General features: G+C 38.3%; 1 protein-coding gene across 13 annotated transcripts in view; it reads left to right on the top strand.

The window, feature by feature from the left end:
- LOC111868896 (bestrophin-1) overlaps positions 1-19,995 on the top strand; it is a 48,387-nt gene that overhangs the window by 10,016 nt on the left and 18,376 nt on the right. For 6 of the 13 annotated variants that reach the window (XM_023859981.2, XM_023859979.2, XM_023859978.2 and 3 more), the window contains 2 exons: positions 15,138-15,272; positions 17,250-17,416. In XM_023859981.2, coding sequence (XP_023715749.1) covers positions 15,250-15,272; positions 17,250-17,416 — 190 coding nt within the window. In that variant the 5' untranslated portion in view covers positions 15,138-15,249. Of the gene's footprint in view, positions 1-8,086; positions 8,171-14,390; positions 14,551-15,137; positions 15,273-17,249; positions 17,430-18,678; positions 18,858-19,995 lie in introns of those variants that run through there. The other 7 variants (XM_033753230.1, XM_023859980.2, XM_033753229.1 and 4 more) reach the window with 5 other exon arrangements.

The following is a 19,995-nucleotide window of genomic DNA, read 5'->3' as shown; positions in this document are numbered from 1 at the left end:
TGCTAATTTGTAGTAAATTTAAGTTTTCCTGGTATCTAACCATAGTACCATGAAAAAATATAGGGACCGTGGAGATAAACTCCATGCATTCAAGAGCTTGGTATATAACTCAGTTCACTGCTGTGAATTCAGATGAATTGTCTACATATGGGTGTGATGGAGACTGTTCAGTCTCTCTTGTACAAATATTTTGTTAAATGTTCCATGGAAGTATTTGTTAATTCAGGTACAAGATTAGTATTGCAAAAACTTACAGAATGGTTATTGTAACTTTAATTTTGTAATAATTAAAATCTTCAGATAATGGGGAATTATCTACCTTACCATATTTAGCTGAACCTCCATTGGCTTTCCAATTGTACATAATTATATATTTTTTAAGGTTTGATTTCTAATGTAATAATAATTATTTGTCCAAATTACTTCACTGATTTCTGGTGTAATTCTCATTTGTAGTATTTAAATTGATATGATGTATTACCATTGTGAGATCTGAGTCATAATTAGCATGTGAGAACACACTTCCTCTACTACGCAATCAGTCCGTGTAGGTTCTTATTGATTCGGCATACATCTTAAATGAAGCACAGTACTAGAAGACACTAAAAAGGCAAGCTGTCCCAGTGCTTAACTGATTAAGCACTAAACACATTCTTGACCTCAGCACTAGATAGAGGTAAATGGTCAGCTTCATGCCCCAGCTGTTTTACCCTTGGGGAAAGAGCTCCTGGTACCCATTGCACAGAAGGCTGGCTGAGTTGATCTGGATGCTGTGGAGAGGAGAAAATATTGCCCTGCTGGGAATCGAATCCAGGCAATCCAGCCTATAGCCCATCACTACACTACTGAGCTATCCCAGCTCCATGAGATAATATTTTGAACTAGAGCATTCTCACTTCTTTTTTCCAGTTCCGTCATTCAGAATCATTCTAGCATATTTCTTCCTTCATTGCAGGCAATTTAAATGTTGCTAAATAATTATATTAAAATACAGAGTAATGCAGGCATATTAATTTATTATGGTGAAATCTTTACGTGGCTAAAACAGAATCTACGTTAGAACATTTCCCTGGTTCTATGAGAACTGAATAAAAGCCAATTTAAAGTTACCTTTAATAGACAGGAATTGTTTAATAATAGTCTGCTTCTTGGAATTTATGTGAGAAGAAAAAGGATTAAGCAATACAGTCAACAGGATATATGCAGAATATATTGAAAGACTGTTGGAGAAGGAAAGAAAACTGGATAGAAACAGTGTAGCATACATATGCAGCAGGAATTTCTGACTTGTGATTTGAATCATAAATATGAAAGTTCATGAAGTTCTGGGACTGATTTTACATATAACACTTCAGTAAGATATACAGTAGGAACATAAACTGCATATGTTGATAGTTGTGTGACTTCGTTCTAACTGGAGGGAAGTCACTGCCTTGTGCGAATAGAGGGTAAAACACCGTTTTCTGTATATCTGCTGTTAGCGGTTGTGACACTGATATCATGGGACAATGTGCATACATGTATAAAACTTGGAGGGAGCCACAAAAATCTTTGAAATGCCCAAATTTATATTTAAACAAGTTCTCTCAGCTGCAGTAGAAGATTTTAGTGATTTGCTTCCTTAAGAATTGTAGGATTTCCATGAAAAATGCTTCATTCCTTCACTGTTCATCAGTATCACACACTTAAGAAACATACATTTTTATTACAAAATCTGTAGCAACATACAATCAGTGTTTTGTTCATGTACTATATATGAGGGTTGGAACTTTAATAGTGGCAACTATTTATTTATAACTGATACAAAACAGATGCATGTTTCGAAGTTTTACTGTCCTTCATTGTCGTTACCAGCATTGTATACAACCCGTTGCCAGTGATATGGAAGTCGTAGGATACCTTTAGCAGTGTCTGTTGTGTTGATAGTTCGAATGGAGCGGTCTACTGCCTGAAGAATCTCTGGAACAATTCTGAAGCGAATGCCATGAAGTGGTTCCTTCATCTTAGGAATCAAGTCAAAGTTACAAGGGCTTAAGTCTGGGGAGTATGGTGGACGGTACAGCACTTCCCAGGCCCATCGATCGAACAAATCAGCCACAGCTTGCCATTTCTGCATTTCCATCAAATCATGTGGAACCCACCATGATGCACTTTTTCTCATGCCCAGGCATTCCTTCAGAATGTGCAGCACAGTCGTATGCTCTAATCCTGTCTCTCGGGCCAGCTCACGAAACGTATGGCATCGATCACTCTCCAGTAACGCGGAAAGAGCATACACTTCTTCTTCACTGACACTAGGACGATCTGGCCGACGCATGTCTGCCACATTTTGGCATCCCTTGTTGAAGGCTTTTACCCACCTTGCTACTGTTCTGCAAGGCAATGCAGATTCCCCGCAAGCCTCTTGAAGACCTTGATGACACTTGGCGTGCTGTACGGCCTCTGGCACATTCAATCCTTATCCAACTCCGTTGTTCCTGTTTCGAAAACATCGTAAAAACACTACATTAGACCGCCAGCTAACACGAGGCTCTGTTCTTCTCGTCACTGTGCATGCGTGTGTTGTGGGAAGGGAGAGTCCATTTCTCTGAGGTAAGGTAGTTATGTAACATGTGGTATAAGCGACATTATTTGGTTCCATTGCATGGCGTCTCTACAGCAGTGTTGCCACTATTAAAGTTCTAACCCTCATAGTATTATATGTATATTAAAAAAAAGTGCCTCTATTAAACAATACCTGTCTGAAATGGTAAAAATCTTGAGCTCTTAGGGCTTTGTTATAAGCCGAATTTACTGTACTTTATATAATTTTTAAGTTTTATATGGTAGTGTAACAGCAGTTATATGACGTTAGGCATTTAAGTGTACTTCATACTCATTATATAATTAGTTTTAAAAATCTCTGTATTTGAAAAGATTATATAAATGGTTGTGGTCCACAAATGAGGCTTGGCTTATGTGTTGTGGTTGTGCTGGTGTCATTACACAACACATTTAGTGGCAGCCAATTGTCTGCTGTGGGCAGATTTCTTTTTTTTTGTGCTATAGTTCAGTAGGTGTCATGTTATACATTGTGCAATATTCTTTTGTTAGGATTGTTGTGGCTTAGAGGCAGTGCCTCTGTGTACGTGGTGTTGAGTATGTGTTTGGAAGTGCCAAGATTTGTTGCTTTATTTAGCTCCAAGCTCAGGGTCCAGTATACATGCTTGCAATAGAAAATGAACACTCGTTTACTCTATGCTAATATAAAGGTGAGAAAATGTAGAGTATCATAACAATATTTTTTCTTACACTGTACTTAGTAGGATATTGTTATATAAGAAATAGGAAGTAAGAGGAGGACTGAGAAAATTATATACTGAAGAGCTTTATAATTTGTACTATTCACTTAATGTTGTTAACTGTCTCCATGGGAGAGCAAGAAATTACCCATCATTTATGGAACCTGAAACTTCATTACCAAATTCACAAGAGCTTGTTGCTGAATCCTGCTCCAAGCCAGTTGAATATACTCCAAAATGTCACATCCTTTTTGTTTGAGATTTGTTTTAATACTAACATCCCATTTACAGCAAGGTTTCCCTAGTGGCTTCTTCTGTTTATGCATTTATGCATATTCTTTATGCATTTCTCATCTTCCCATGCATGCCATATATTCTGCCCTCCTCATTATGTATTTGTAGCCATTCTCCTACGTCTTTCTCTCCTAAGTCCAAATAATCTCATCAGCATTTTGTTCTCATACATTCTTAATTTATCGAAGGATAAGAACAGTGATGCTTGCAAATTCCCACATTTTGAATAGGTGATAGAATTACTTCTCTCAGCTATTGAATGGACATAGAGTTAGTTATGTTAGGTTACATGCATGATACATGGAAATACATACAGCTGAGCCATTATCTTTTGAGTTTGAAATTTCTATTTCAAAATTGAAAGCTATAAATCACCAGGTATTGATCAAATACTGGAAGAACTGATTCAAGCATGACATGAAACATTACATTCTGGGATCCATAAACTTATTAATTCTGTGTGGAATAAGGAATAATTGCCTGAGCATTGGAAGGAGTCTATTATTTTACCAATTTACAAGAAGGGTGATAAAACTGACTGCAGTAATTATTCAGGCATTTCAGTCTTATCAACTCATACAAAGTTTTACTTTGCTTTCATGACAAAGATCCATGAAAACCAAGTGGGACTGAATTGAATGGGACATATCAGCTTATTGTCCATGCTGGTGATGTGAATCTGAAGGAGATAATAACATAAGTACCATAAAGAAGAACACAGAATCTCTAATCGATATTAGTAAGGAGGTTGATCTGAAGGTAAACGCAGAGGAAGTGAACTATATGTTACTGTCTTGTCACCAGAATGCAGGGTAAAATCATAACATAGGGATAACTAGTAGGTTAAGGTGACGTTGGCCCTGTGTTTAACTAATAAAGCATTGCATCATGAAGATGTATGGGGAGTGGATGTATAGATTTATGTTTTCTTGACCTTGGCACTATTTGCATGTGAGTGGTTATCTTCATGCCCCAGCTGCTTTACCCCCAGGGAAAGAGTCCCTTGTACCCATTGGATAGGAGGGCGCCAGAGCCTGTCTGGACAATGTGGAGAAGGGAAAGCTCTTAACCCTACTGGGACTCAAACTGTGACCCCTCAGTCATCCAATGTGTAACCAGGTGCTGTACTGACTGTGCTCTCCCAGCTCCATGATAGCTAATAGATCCTTTGAAAATGTGGTAAATTTCAGATATTTGGGAGCAACAGTAATGAATGAAAACTTGGTTCATGCTAACATTGAGAGCAGATTAAACTTAGGTAATGCTTGCTACCACATAGCTCAGAGCCTTGTCTTCTTGTCTGCTGTCTAAAAATGTACACACTAAATTATGCAAAAGTATAATGTTTCCTTCAGTTTTGTATTGGTGTGAAACGTGGTCTCTGACGTTAAGGGAACATAGGCTGAGAGTATGTGAGAACAGGATGCTGATGATTATGTTTGGACTGAATAGGGATGACATAATTAGAGGCTCGAGAAAATTTCATAATGAGAAGCTTCAAAATGTGTACTCTTTGCCAAATATAATTAGAATGATAAAGTGAAGAAGGATTAGATGGGCAAGGCTTATGACATGCACGGTGGGAAAGAGGAATGGATATAGGGCTTTGGTGAGGAAGCCAGAAGGAAAGAGACCATTGGGAAGACCTAGACAAAGGTGAGAGATTAACATTAAAATTGATCTTAGGGAAATAGAATGGGGTGGTATGGACTTGATTGGTCAGGGTGAGGATATAGACTGGAGGCAGGCTTGTGTGAACACAGTAATGAATGTTTGGGTTCTATAAAATTTTAGAAATTATTGAGTAACTAAGCAACTGGTGTCTTCTCAAGAAAGTCTCATCTCTATGGAGTTATTTACTTTACATTCTCAATATATGTTCTTTTCTCTGGATGAGCAATGAAGTTTCATACCCAAATAAGACGGGTAATATTATAGTGTTTACTTGTATCATCGTCAGTCTTGATGGATTTGGTGTGTATGTGACTTCTTCCGTCCTGCAGTGTGTATTCATTTTGCCATCTTAAATATTGAACACCCCACACTTCGTTTTCCTTGCCTTTTTAGGAATTTTCCCTGTTTCTGTTCATAAGAGTGAGTTTTCCTTGATATGTGTACTTTAAAATGTAATCCATTCTTGTGTATCATGCTACACTTTTTAAACTTTCTTAAACATTTCCTCTCAAACATTTCAGTTTGTTTTCCAGTTTTTTTTTTTTTTTGGAAAATGTCCATATTTCTGATTCACATGTGTGCTGATATGGCCATAGCCTCATAAAATTTGTTTATCCTTCTTTGTTTCTTTAATTGAGCTATGTGATTTTATTTATAAATCATCATTTGATACTGCAGTAGCAGTATCATTTTGTATAAATTATCTGTAGGTTTTTAGATAGGATGAACTGAATGATAACAAACAGTCCCCTATTTCATATCTTCTTAATGGTTTCATGAACGCGGTTTTGATTTGTTACTGTCATTCCAAAATGTTTGAAATTGTCTACATTTTTTAAGACTTTGTTTTTTTGTGGGTTATTTTGTGATGCTGTCAGTAGCTAGACAATATAGCATCCATTCATCTTCCACTAATCATCCTGGTAGGATGATTAGTGGAAGAATTTGAAAGTTGCCATGGTTTAATCCCAGTATTTTGCTGGAGGGGTAGAGGGGAAAAAAACAGTTTTTGTATTATGATTTATCTTGCATTGGTTGAGGATATAAATACAATACTTAATTTTTTCTGTGTTTACTTATAGAACACACTCCATAATAGTGTCTGATAAAGTATTTGTTGTTTTCTTATGGTGGTTATGTTCTTGCTCATTCTCTTAACATCATGAGCACAGACTAGATAGATGCTGTTGTTTACCATTTAGCTCCAATCTCACCTTTTCCCTCATTCATATGTTTGGCAGATTTCACTTTATCACACTGAAGAACATTAGTAAAGAGTGGCCAATCGTGCAAATAACTTGAACATCCACAGAAATAGAAGTAACTGTGCCCAAGAACAGAATAGTATTTATTTATATCCTATAGACCAACAGATTGGTGTAGCAGTAATGTTCTTGGCTTGCACTTGAGAGGTGCTTAGTTTGAATCTTGGCAGGGGCATTGGCTGTCCTAACATACAGGCTTACTATTATATACTAGACACTTCCAACTTTTTATAGAAACCAAATTATTATTGATATAGCCAAAATACTTGCACGGTTTTTTAGTAGACGTCTTTAAGTTTGTATGACTGAGTTATAGATGTTCTATGTGTGAGCCTTTTGTAACATGCCAGATATCAATACGATAATTCAGTTCGTTCCAAACACCACTCAACAGACCAGAACATGGCACTGATATGTTGGCCACCAAGAAGTCCTGATCTAACGCCTTGTGATTTTTTTTTTGTGGGGATATATCAAAGACAGAGTTTTTGTTCCTCCACTTCCTGTAAGTGTAAACAATCTGAAGCAAGGCATCATAACAGCTGTTACTACTAACCATTGGGAATTACCCCCCGTCCTAAAAAAAAAAAAAAAGATAATTCGAAAGCTCATTTGTAGTTCTAAGCCAAGGATGTAGAGCATGTCATAATGTGAACACAGTCAGCATCACTTGGTAGGACATATGAGTACATAGTTGTTACATCTGTTTACATGCATCATGTAAGAACATTTTATTACAACATATATATATATATGAAGCACATATTGTCTCACTGTCCATAATCATTTATTCTCCCAAATCTAGTTCTTTGTCCACTTGTTATTTTGCCACTACACCACTCACTCACTCACTCACTCACTGCTCCTATTTCTACTTTTCTCTTCTCGCTTGTCACTGGACCAAACTGAAAACTGACTACTCTAATTAACCTACTGACTCAATAGACTGCACTTACACACTCACGACTCACAGTACTTATTACTTCACATCAGCTTCTGTACTACACTAAACTCAACTAAAATAACTGAATGCACATTTGTGTTATGCAGCAAAACTCAGCTGGAGCTGGAAAGAACTTCATACATCTGCTTCATAGGCATGTCATCTTCTGGGAAATTGTGGTGGCCTCCCAGTGACTTTGGCCTTCAGCTTCAGCCCAAGTAGTTTCTTGAATTGTGAGCAACCAGTAGCTACTTTGGGGGGGGGGTTAAGTACTTCGATAGAATTAGTGTCACAGGCCAGGTCACATAACCCCCCAAATCTATGTTTATCCCAAGCCCCTGGGATAGTGTTATACAGAATACAATAATCATGTTGGAAAAATATTTTCTTTATACATACACGTATTTACAGGACTTAAGGACTTTCAACTACAACAAATTCTTTTACATAATTTACAGTCCTTAGACCCTTTATATGAATAAGCCAAAGATGTAGGACATGGTATGTACACTTCATAAATCAATATAAATATAAATACATGTTTATTGCAGTTATTTCCAGAAATCTTTTTTCATAAGGATATGTTATGCTAAACACTTATTTTTCAGAATCTTTCATTGCCCCAATGTGAGGGACAAAGATGGCCTCACCATTATGCATTCATGTTGACATCTCATGCATATAACTGTTAAAATACTTTTTTCAAATCGGTCGTAAGTAACTAAGTTGAATACATTTGCAGTACATTACTGTACTTATTATGTATATGTATATTTGTATAGAACATCTCTAAGGGTACATTATATCTTGAGCAGGCAGCCTTGTGGAAGAAAAGTCTCATGTTTTCAACCAGATCTCTGGTATAGCAATTTGTAGGTTGAAAATACGCTCTAGTAACTTTCTAATTATCAGATAATGATATGTGTCAGTATCTAATGATAACGCACCCTTAAAAATGTTTTGGACGCAGTTTAAGAGATTTTTGGAAGTTAAGATAGTTCTAATAGTAAGCATTTTTTTTTTCATAATTGATTCCATTTTTTTATATGTAGCCTTAATGAAACAATTATGTTTTTGTAGGAGTTGAGGTTCTCACAGCAGTGGTTATGAAGAGTTCTGTCTTATGGATTGTAACATTGTGTAGTCCACTGAAAGTTAACAATAAGGAGGAATATGTCACATCTTCATTGTTGAAGAGTTAGCCAAGCAAGAAACCAGCATGAAGCAGGTAGCAAACAGAGGAGAGCAAGCTCTGTTTGCTTCCTGCTTTTTTCTTGCTTGGCTTATTCTTTGACATTGTTGGTTGACTTCTAATGCTATACACAGCTCTGCCTACCAGAAGACAGAACTCTTAATTACATTTTTTGACATGAATCTTAATATTTTACAAAATGACGTGGTTAAGACTGAAATGTTACATATAAGATTCAACAGTCACTGAAATCAAGCTGAACTGTTGTCTTGGACTAGATTCTTTGTGTATGTCTGAAGTGGACTTCAAACTTGCATTTTGTCAGCTAGATACATGAATTTAAGGTGTTACTATCCATCCAGCTGTCTAAATTATAGATGTGATGTGTGTTCTGGACCATATTAGTTGATTCGAAAGGGTACAGAGTGTATTTGAAATACTTGCAATGAACTGTTGTGTATAATCATGTGATAAATATTGGCATCTGATGTACTGATTGGGCTCATAGTTTTCAAAGGCTGTATATTACTTAAGTATATATTGTTTGTGTTGCAAAATAAGTGAACATTTCATTTTAGAAATGTCAAGATTAAAATTTGAAACGAGTTACTTGAATGGGATGTGTGACAGTGACATAGTGTTGCAATGACAGACAGTTTTATTAATGGAGTAGATGAATGTTGCCAAGGCTAGTAACTGACGTAGCATGGTTTAAAGATATATTGTGACGTATTTGCTCCATGCAAGAACGGTGGAGCCACTGAAACAGCCGTTGCTAAGTAATACACTCACATAACAATAAAACGATGTGGTTATGCGACCTGTTTCTATGCAGTGGCTTGACAAACACCCCACGATACATGCACGCAACGATAGGACAAATGTTATAGCTCATTGCTAGCCTGCAGTCAGCATGCCAATAGACTGACGAGATAACAATCTCGTGACTTGTGTTTCTGTGTGGTCGGTGCGGAACCTGTACCTAACGAGGGTCTGTTGTAGCTTAGAAGAATGCCATCTTCAAGGATGTGTTGCCATGTGTGTCTACATGGTGCCACATCCAAGAAGACGGCATTCATCATAGTCACCACACTGAAAACCTCAAATCCTACATGTAGCTTAGATTAATTAGATTAGATTAGTGAAGTGAACTGCAGTTGAGAGTGAAAGGACGAGAATGGAGCATGCCCTTAGTGAATTGGGAAGATTCCTTGAATACAGATTAGGACATAGGAGGACCGAGTGATTGAAGACGAAACGATGAGAAGACTTCATAGTCATGTGAAGTGCTTGTCTCTGTGTTGAGATCCGTTGCCAGGAGATGACTAATTAAGACGAAGAATCTTAGTGCGCGTGCAACGGTGACCTGAACGTGTGTAGAATAACGATAGCATTATAATTGAGTGTGGTTAAGAGAACTTGTAACGACATTCCAGTAAATCAAGTCATCCAATCTTGAACCCGTTATTTTCGTCACGTGTACTTCCATACACATGACATTTTGGGGTCAGCAGTTGGTGGTTTGGATCGTATTGGATTCATCAGTAGTGGTTACGATGGTAAATACGTGACAGTTTGGTGTCAGTAGTCACGCAGCCATAAACTCGTGACAAAAGAAAACTGCGGAAGAAGTTATATTACATTAGACCGAAGACTGCATTGGATTGTCATACTACAAAAATTGAGCAAACGAGGCAGCAAATAAGGGAGATGTTGGCCACGCACTCCAACTACGCACAGATGGAACCATTGTGGATCTGTTTGCAGGACGAAATGGAATAGGACATTAAAGCCAGGCAACACAAGTTACACGCCGACTAGGTAGATCTAGATGCCGACGAAGGAAAAACAATAATGGACGCCTTTAATGAAATAATGGAGAGAAGGGAGGCTGAAAGAAAAGCTTACGACGAGAAGATGATGGTCGAGAGGAAAGCTGACCTAGAAAAAACAGAGGCTTAAAGGAAAGCAGACCAAGAAGAAGTGGTGGCAAGGCTGGAAGCCATTCACAACAAGACAGACGCCAACCAGATCAGATTGGAACCTGAAATGGAACAGCGAGAGAAGATGGATGCGTGGATAGCAGACATGAAGGATGTTTGAAGAGAGAGGATGGCTGCCAAGAAGCAAAGGAGGCCAATCCAGAGAAGATGGAGCCAAATCCAGGAGAAAAGGAGGCCGTAGCGGAGCGGCAGGAGATTCCTAATGAAGAGGCCTCAGTTCACACCCTGAGTGCATGCTGAAAAGAGATGATGGCCTGCCAAGAAATGATGGAGGCACATCTGGAATGTGAGGAGCCAACCTCAATGGACATGGAATCTGAAGCAGAGCATCGGAGGGCTCGAAGGAACATGCCATAGTGAAACTGGCAAAGCGTCAAATAAGTGGCAGAGCGACCAGCATCTAGGCTGCAGGGCTCTGCGAGAAGCCAAGGGAATGACCAGAGGAGATTGTGGAACCTGGAGGAAGTTGGTTGCCTCCTGAAGGAAGGTGTCCCGCTGTGTAAGAATGGAATGGCGAAAGAGGAACACTGTCACAAATAACTGGATCAGAGATAAGGTTGAGGTGGGAACCTGGAGAGTACGGATGCTCAGGAAAAGACTGGACATGCCAGGAAGGCAGAATGAGAATAAAGGACCTAGTCGGCAGATGGCCACGATATCTGAGGAAGCCAATGGAATGGGCACGAGGAAATTGTGGGTCCCTGGAGCAATTGGTCCTCGCTGGAATTAGGATGACCCACTGTGCAAAAATGGCGCGGCTCAAGGACCACGGGCTTTAGAAACAAGGCAAAGACAATATTGCACTGAGAACTTCAAAGGCACAAACGTCCATGAAGAAATGCTGGAAGGGTCCGGAATGCAAAATTGCTATAAAGAACCCAAGCACAAGTCAGCAGCTGCATCGTAAGAATGAGAGAACATCAGAGGAGTTCGACAAGAAGGCTTTCAGGCTGGAATTCGTGAAGCAAGTAACGGATTTCCAGCGGATTGCGGAAAATGAGGAACTGGATCTTGCGGAGGGGTCGGCCCCCTCCAGAACAAAAGAAAAACCTACTAGCAGCATTAGCATAAGAAGAGCCGGGTATGTGGGAGCACTGGCCACTCCAGGAGTTATGGCTCACCATGGGAAAGAAAGAAAAAAGAAGAAAAACTTTGGATGATGGTGAGAACCTGGACTAACTGGGACCTTATAAGGGAACCGCTTGGGACAGTCTGGCCTTAAGGAGGTAACAGTGGTATCGGTTAGAGAGCCGCCACTGCAGACAAAAAAGAACATGCAGGAAGATGTTGAAAGCACAGCCCCCGGAAAGGAAGGAAAGGCGATACACCATTAGGCTATTTAGGATGAACAGCCTTAAGGAGGGAGCAGTGTTCCATATTTGCTCCATGCAATAATGGCTGAGCAACAGAAACAGCTGTTGCTAAGTAATACGAGTACATGCATACAACAATAGAACAGCGGGGTTATGCAGTCCGTTTTTAGGCAAGGGCTTGATGAACACCCCATGATATGCATACGCAAGAATATGATGAATATTATAGCTTGTTGCTAGGCAGCAGTCAGTGCACCAATGGACTGGCGAGATAGCAATCACGTGACTTTTGTTTCTATGTAGTCTTTGTGGAGCCTATATAACAAGAATCTGTTGTAGTTTAGATTAGATTAGTGCGGTGCAGTGCATTTGAGAGTACAAGGACGAGAATGGAGCATGTCCTTAGTGAATTGTGAAGATTAATTGAGCATAGATTTGGACAGAGGAGGAGAGTGTGATTAAAGATAAAATAACAAGGCTTCAAAGTGATTTGAATTGCTAGTTTCTGTGTTGAGTTCTGTTGCCAGGAGATGACTAGTGAAGACAGAGGATCCTTGTGTGTATGCAGTGGTGAACCAAAAGTGTGTAGAATAGCAATGGCATTATAATCGAGTGTGATTAAGAGAACTTGTAACTGAAGTGCCAATAAATCCAATCATGAGATCTAGAACCCGTTATTTTTTTATGCATACCCCCACACCCTTGACAGTATGCTTATTGAAGCCAGTTTTAATTTGCAGGGTCTGCATATCAGTTATCTATCGCTGATGCCATATAAAGTATTTGGATTTACTTTCTTTAAAATGAAGTGAAATTATGTTTTATTGTTTGGCTTAAGAGCCATAAAGTGACTGTATAGGCTAGAGAGCTATTCCTGTAAAGGTTTTTCTTTTTGTCACCTTATCCAGAATGGCTCTGTAGTGTCCTTCCCCACCCACACATACACACACACACTTGCATATGGTAACATCAATTATTATATTTACAAATATATGAAAAAGAGTTTTTCCTGATTTGGCATCTGAAAAATGAGGGATCATGAACTAAACAAATTGTATCATGAGTACAGATGTTTGCGTCACAAGTAGTACAAAGTACTCATATTTATTGCTGTTCATAACACAAACAGGCCTGGGTAGTTGAACTTTATGTTATTTCAAAACTGTATTAAGTAATAACAGCATTAAAACCAGACAGAAGAGTTGTTCCATGAATTTAAGTTGGTTTATATTTGAGTAAATATGGTACAAAGCATGAACAAGAATGATTCACCCAGTTTTAAGATAATTTTGATTGACTTGACATAGTTTCAGGCATGGGATCTAGAGATTTCTGTCATGCTAGCTAATAATTAAGGAATGTGAAATAATTGTACAGCAGTGTGTTGATTATATGAATTTGAGTTGTCCAAAACGCCAGCCTTCAAAATACTAGGTCTAAAACGCTATTTTGAATAAGATGTGAGAGAAAATGCTTTTGTCAGTGTACACAACGCCAAGCAGGATTGTGTGGTAATACAGGGTACCGTGGGTTTTATGAAGTTCAGTTCTTCACACGATTACTGACTTTCCTGACTTACATGTTCTGTAGGTTTTCTCAGTCACTCCAGATGAATGCCAGGGTCCCTGCAAATATGCCACAGCTGTCTCCATGAAGTTCTTTTCTTAGTCACCACTCATAATAATCTATGTCATTCAGCACTGTGTAACTTTTGCAGCTGTAACAGCATTATTATTGCTTATTGTTGCTGGTTTCTAGCTCAGCTTAATTTTCGATTCCAAAGATGGAGGTAGTACATTCCTCCAAAATGCCAGTGAATTTCTACTGGCCTACACAATGTTATATCCCTAGAAATAGTACCCTTTGTATTTTGTGTTGTTTGGTAACAACTTTTAAATATGTTTAGATTTATGTTTTATTAAAAACGTTCCACTGAATGTCAATTTTGAGTGGGTAGCATGCTTGCTTTGTATTTTGGAATTCCCAGGCTCAAATTTTGACCTGACTGATGTTTATCTTGTCTGAGGATTTTGTGGTTTTTCTCAGTCCCTCCATTCACATGCTGAGATAGTAGCTCACAAAAGTCCATGATCACTTCTTTCAATATCCTTTGCAATTCATAATTCACTAATCATTCAACCTTTCAACACTACATAATTTGAGCTATTGACAGCATGGTTAAATAAACCATAAATTAATGAATAGGCTCTAATGTATTGTACCAATTTATACCACAAAGTAGGAAGCCGCGGTTAGAAGTACATTAACTTTTATGTATCGTATTTATTCAATTAATGCATCTTCATCCCAGAAGATGCAGTACTCTTATGTCTGTAGTCTGCTTAATTTCATGTTCAGTTCCAGTGTTGTTCAGTTATCTGAACACTTCGATAAGCTAAACTCAGTCTGCTATTTCTTGTTGCAGGTAGTTCTTTAATATTTTATTCTGGTGTTATGTGATCATCCAAATTGATCATATGAACTAGGTCTGTGATTAGGTCAAACACATGACTGTGTACTGTATTGCAGCAAGACAGTTTCTGAACACAAATTTGCAATAATTCTAGTGTACTTTGAATTAGAAGGTAGGTGAATGAGAAATACAATTTTTAAAAAGCTCATCCCCCCTTGGATTAGGAAATGTTGTAAATCAAGTCATATTTCCTGAAAGAAAATTAATTTATTGGATGTAGGGAGAGAACTTGGAAATTCTTTAATAAGCAATCTGTGCTTTCATATGCATTCAAGTTGAGTAGTAGCATGTTGATCTTACTGATGGAAGGGGCCTGTTACCTCCAAAACAAATTCCATGTTTTCCAAAGAATTGCTTGAATACCCCCCCCCCATTCTAAAGTGATAAACTTTTGGGGGAGATAATATATTGGGTGAATGAGTAGGTAGATCTTATACAGGTATAAATAGTGTGCTATATTAGGGAGGGAGGATGGTTAATACAAGTTGTGGCTATTTGTAAATCTTTCGCAATTTGCCATTCATAATCATTTTGAGATTTGGCACCATAATCAGTGTAGTTGGCCACTGAATAAACCAATGAAGAACATATTTATGTACATGTATTTTTGGTATTGTGAGATAATATATTATGTGTAATGATTGTTATAATTATGCTCTATTCATAATCTCACTAATGATTTAATTTTATGTCTAACAGGTTGTTTGAAAAGGTTGTTGTTTACTGTGACACATTCATCAACTTGATTCCACTATCGTTCGTACTGGGCTTCTATGTAGCATATGTGGCAAGTCGCTGGTGGCAGCAATACATGGCCATTCCTTGGCCAGACAAGTAAGTCTAATAAGGCCTTATTAATAAGCTCTGATCAGTTTTTCGTAAGGATATGTTATTTAGAATTCTATACAACTTTATTTTTACTTTACTCCCTTTAGTAATGGGTCTGCTTTTTTGTTTCAGAATAATACTAGAGACTGCTTTTTAGGTTCACTTTTGTAGCAGTTTTGTGTTGTCTTAGCAATTGCATGACCTGACTGCTGTGATTGAATAAATAGTAATAATCATGCTTTAGTTAATAAGTAAATATTTGTGAAATCAATTTTATTGAAAATCTTAATAAAATGTATTATTCAAATTGCACAAAACAGATTATTAGTTTACATGAAGATCTGAATAGATTTGTTAATATGTTTCAGTGATTATTAGTTCTATTTTAAAATGTTTCATAAAAGTTGTAGGTATTAATGCTCTTCGAGTAGTATTTTGTGTACATCATTTTCATAAAGCAGATGTCATGGTTGAGAGGTTAGCACTCCTGCTTTGTTTTTGGTTGATCCCTGGTTCAATTCTTGTTTCAGAGTTTTTTTTTGTGGTTCTGTAAACAGATACTGGAATAATACATACTATACCAATATCTGTCTGGAGAACTATGTATATGGTAAACAAGCGGTTAGTCGTTGGCTTTCCACCGTGGCTGCCCGGGTTCGATCCCGGGTCTCGTCAAGTGGGATTTGTGGTGGACAAAGTGGCACTGGGGCAGGTTTTCTCTGAGTACTTCGGTTTTCCATGCCAATCTTCATTCCACCAATTGCTCTACCATCACCCTCACCTATCATCTGGGGCTGGTACAATAGGCCAGAAGTGGCCACAGTACAAGGGACTTAGTCCCACCCCACTAGCAATAAAAAAAACTGGACTGTGACATCTTTTCCCAGATCCATCCTATTTAATCTTTCACAATCACCCTGCCAGTCGACATCATGTAACCTATGTAAGTCCCTTAAATAGGAGTCAGGATAGTTCAGTTGGTACAGCAACAGGTTATGGCCTGGACAGCCTGGGTTCGATTCCTGGCAGTGCAAGATTTGTCTCTTTTCCACACTGACTCTTGGGCCCACCCAACCTCCTATACAGTGGGTAGCAGGGGCCCCATCTGTAGGAGTGAAGTGGCAGGAGTGTGAAGCTGACCACTCTCCTTGAGCTATCGCCGAGGTCAAGAAAGTGGAGCTTTGCCTCCACTCCTTCATATGTCTTCATGGCATAGTGCTTAACTAATTAAACATGGGGACAGCTTTACCTTTTAACTCATGTAAATAAACTAAGAAAGCCAGAAGGCCGCACCATAGCTCAAGTGGTTAGTTGCTGGCTTCCCACCGTGGTGGCCCAAGTTCGATCCTGGCTCTGGTCAAGTGGGATTTGTGGTGGACAAAGTGGCGCTTGGGGCAGGTTTCCCCTTCCAATTTTCATTCCACCAAATTCTCCATCATCATAATCACCCGGGGCAGGCTACAATAGGCCAATCAGTGGCCGCTGTGCCGAGTGGACCCAGTTGGACTCCACCCTCCACTAAGCGAATTAATTATTTAATAATTAAGAAAGCCAGAAATATTAGCTTCATATATTATGTTCTTTTCAAGATAATGATCATCAAATACCAATGAGAACTTCATGGTAAACCAGCAGTGCATATTTGTGATGCACTTCCCTTTTGCAAAGTTTGCTACTCTTCTTTCTCTGTCCTGTGTGCCTGTCTCTGCTTATACTTTTTCCTGGTTTAAAGTGTTAGGACTCTTGATGTTTGTAATGGTTGAAAGCTGAGGCCATTTCTAGATTTCCTCATCCAGGTTCTATTATATAAATTTATGTTTTTCCTGTGTGGTAGCTTTATTTATGCCAAAGTGTCATTCATGTAAAGAATAATGGTATAAATATGTGTGTTTATCCTTCGATTAGCAAGGGTTGTTTTAACAGAATTTCTATATCTTTGTGTCATGTTAGAATTAATCTTTTTTATTAAAATTGTTTTTACAGAATCATGCATTCAGTTGCATTATACGTAACTGGAAATGATGAGTATGGCCGAATGGTCCGTCGCACATTGATGCGGTACTTGAACTTGACTCTTATACTTGTGCTGCGCTCCATCAGTTCTGCTGTCAAACGTCGCTTCCCTACCCTTGAACACCTCGTAGAGGCAGGTACAGTATGCAGGCAGGTAGACAAAGAAATCCAAATTTATTAATCTTGCTCTCAGTGGACTCATCTTGTATGGTAATTGTATTTGTAGTATTACCAAAACCATATTGCTGAAATACATATTACATATATTGTCATGTAGTATGGAGTGATTCTCGACGGGGTTTTGGATTGGATATTGGATTTATTGACCGCTTTAACACAAAACTTGTAACTAAACTCACTTATAGCACCATCGCTGATCTGCACACCTTACTTACACTTTCATGTGTATTTGTTGCCATGGGAATGTGTTTATCAAGCTGTTTTCTAGAAACAGGTGTTAGTTCAGAGACGATCCCTAGCAACGGCTGTTCCTTTGGCTCCATAGTGCTTGCTTTGGGCAATATGCCACATTATTATAATTGTCAGTTAGCAAATAAGATATTTATGTGTGTTGAATTTACATTCCTTAATTTAGAGCCAAATATTTATTTACATTCTATTCAGTATAGGTACCTTATTCAGGTTGCCTTTATATTTATTGTATTCTTTTATATTGTCACATATTAGTGACTATACATGGGGCTTCAGCTGATAAGTGGATTTATTGGACACTTATAATGCGTGACTAAATGATTATAACAGTCTCACTGCTTTGCACCTGCTGCTGTTCCTCGTTATATAGCCTTGGTGTTGGCCACATAGAAAGCACCACATCCTCTATTGTGTTTTGATTTGTTGCTGTGAAAATGTGTTTGTTGCCGTTGCCTAGCGGTTGCCGCCTCTTATTCCATTATTCTGGCTTACAGCTCTCCTGTCACATTACTTCCTCCATAAGGTTGCTTGTCCTGAGTAGCCTACAGGTATATCACCATTTCTTCTTTGAGAGGATGTGCCCTGACACATCTGCTTCCTTTCTTGATGGCATACAGCCAGTGGCGTAGCATGACTACCGAAAGCAGGGAAGCAACTTTATATACGTGTATATAAATTTTTTCTACATGCCCTATAGTTTCTATCTTCTATTTAAAAGGAAACAGCTAATAGTTTAATATGTATTGTATATTTAAGCTAATATATTAAAATAACACATAATTATCAACACAATTTTATAGCCATCAAATGACAGGGTTGTGAACCTGGAATATAATTAATGCTTACTTTATTGTTTATAATTCAGCTCGATTCTTCTGTTTTTCTTGGCAAACAGATCAATAACCTCATCTAGAAAGCTGGGTTTGGACTGCAGTTTGTTTAGGAAGGACTTTTCAATGTTCATCAAAGCCAGTGATGACAACCTATCCTGGTTCTGCGAATTTCTTAAGTAGTTTTTTAATCTCTTCAGAGCTGAAAATGAGCGTTCATCTGCAGCACTTGTCGCTGGTATTGTTAATACTAGCTCACATAATTTGAAGATTTGCGGGAAAACGCATGATAACTGAAGAGCATACATATATTGATGTAAGTCATACACACTATCTTTTGCCATATCTGGGTCCGAAAACATTACTAAAAGTTCACTCTTTAAGGCAACAAAGTCAAAAAATGCACCATAATTTTCTTTTAAACAGGAAAATGCTTTTTCAGGAAATGAGGTTCTATACATGGGAAAGTATCTGGCATCAAGAAGACTCAAGAAGAGGAGCGTAGCGTTCTCCGAAAATCTAACAGAGACATTCTGACACACGACATCAATAATTTCACAGAACAGCCGTTTATAGGAGTTTTTTCTTTCTTCTCCACTCATTGAGTCAATGCGAATTCTTTTGGGTCGAGTTGGGCCATTTGAATCGAAGACATTTTCCATTTCACTCCAAAGGTGGTCAAATCCTCCCCTTAATCTTTGCATGTGATGCTTAAATTCGTCTATTTTGGTATTGCAAAAAGCTATATCAGATCTCTTAGTTTGTAGGATTTTGAAAAGAGCGCCAGAATATGGAAAAATTGAAGAAAATATTTTCAGCATGAAATTGAAATCGAAATCCCTTAGAAGAGAGAGAAGTCCGCGTGCAGAAGAAATTGTTTCTACATCCCATTCTTCTGGTTCCTCTATTATAGACACAAGAAGATTCTCAATTCCTTCTCTGTATTCATGCACAGTTTCAGCAAGTCGGCTATGGTACTGCCATCGAGTAGGTGCGATAGAAGGAAATCTTTTCCTAAGGTGGGAATCCAATGCTTCAGTCCTTTTTGTGGACTTGGCAAAAAAAGTTCTAAAGCCAGAGAGAGTAGCAAAGAAGACCTTAACTTCCTTAATAAAACTAGCAGATTGTGCTAAGACTAAATTTAGTCTATGCGCATAACAATGAACAAAAATGGCGTTTGGGTACTGCTCGCGAATTTTTGCTTGTACTCCTGCATGTTGTGATGCCATAACAGCAGCACCATCATAAGTCTGTGCAATGAGTTTGGGACCACATTCAAAATCATTTAAAATCCCAAGAGCATGGTTAAATAAGGAATTGGCAGAACGGTCAGAGCTCACGTCTGTAAAACGCAGAAACCTTTCTTCAACATTGCCATCAGCTGTCACATATCGAAGAACTGAAGCCAACTGACATTCATTCATCACATCTGAAGTCTCATCAAGAATTAAAGA

The sequence above is a fragment of the Cryptotermes secundus genome, unplaced genomic scaffold (assembly GCF_002891405.2).
Source record: "Cryptotermes secundus unplaced genomic scaffold, Csec_1.0 scaffold685, whole genome shotgun sequence".
Classification (NCBI taxonomy): Eukaryota; Metazoa; Arthropoda; class Insecta; order Blattodea; family Kalotermitidae; genus Cryptotermes; species Cryptotermes secundus.
This window is presented reverse-complemented; position numbering and strand designations above follow the sequence as displayed.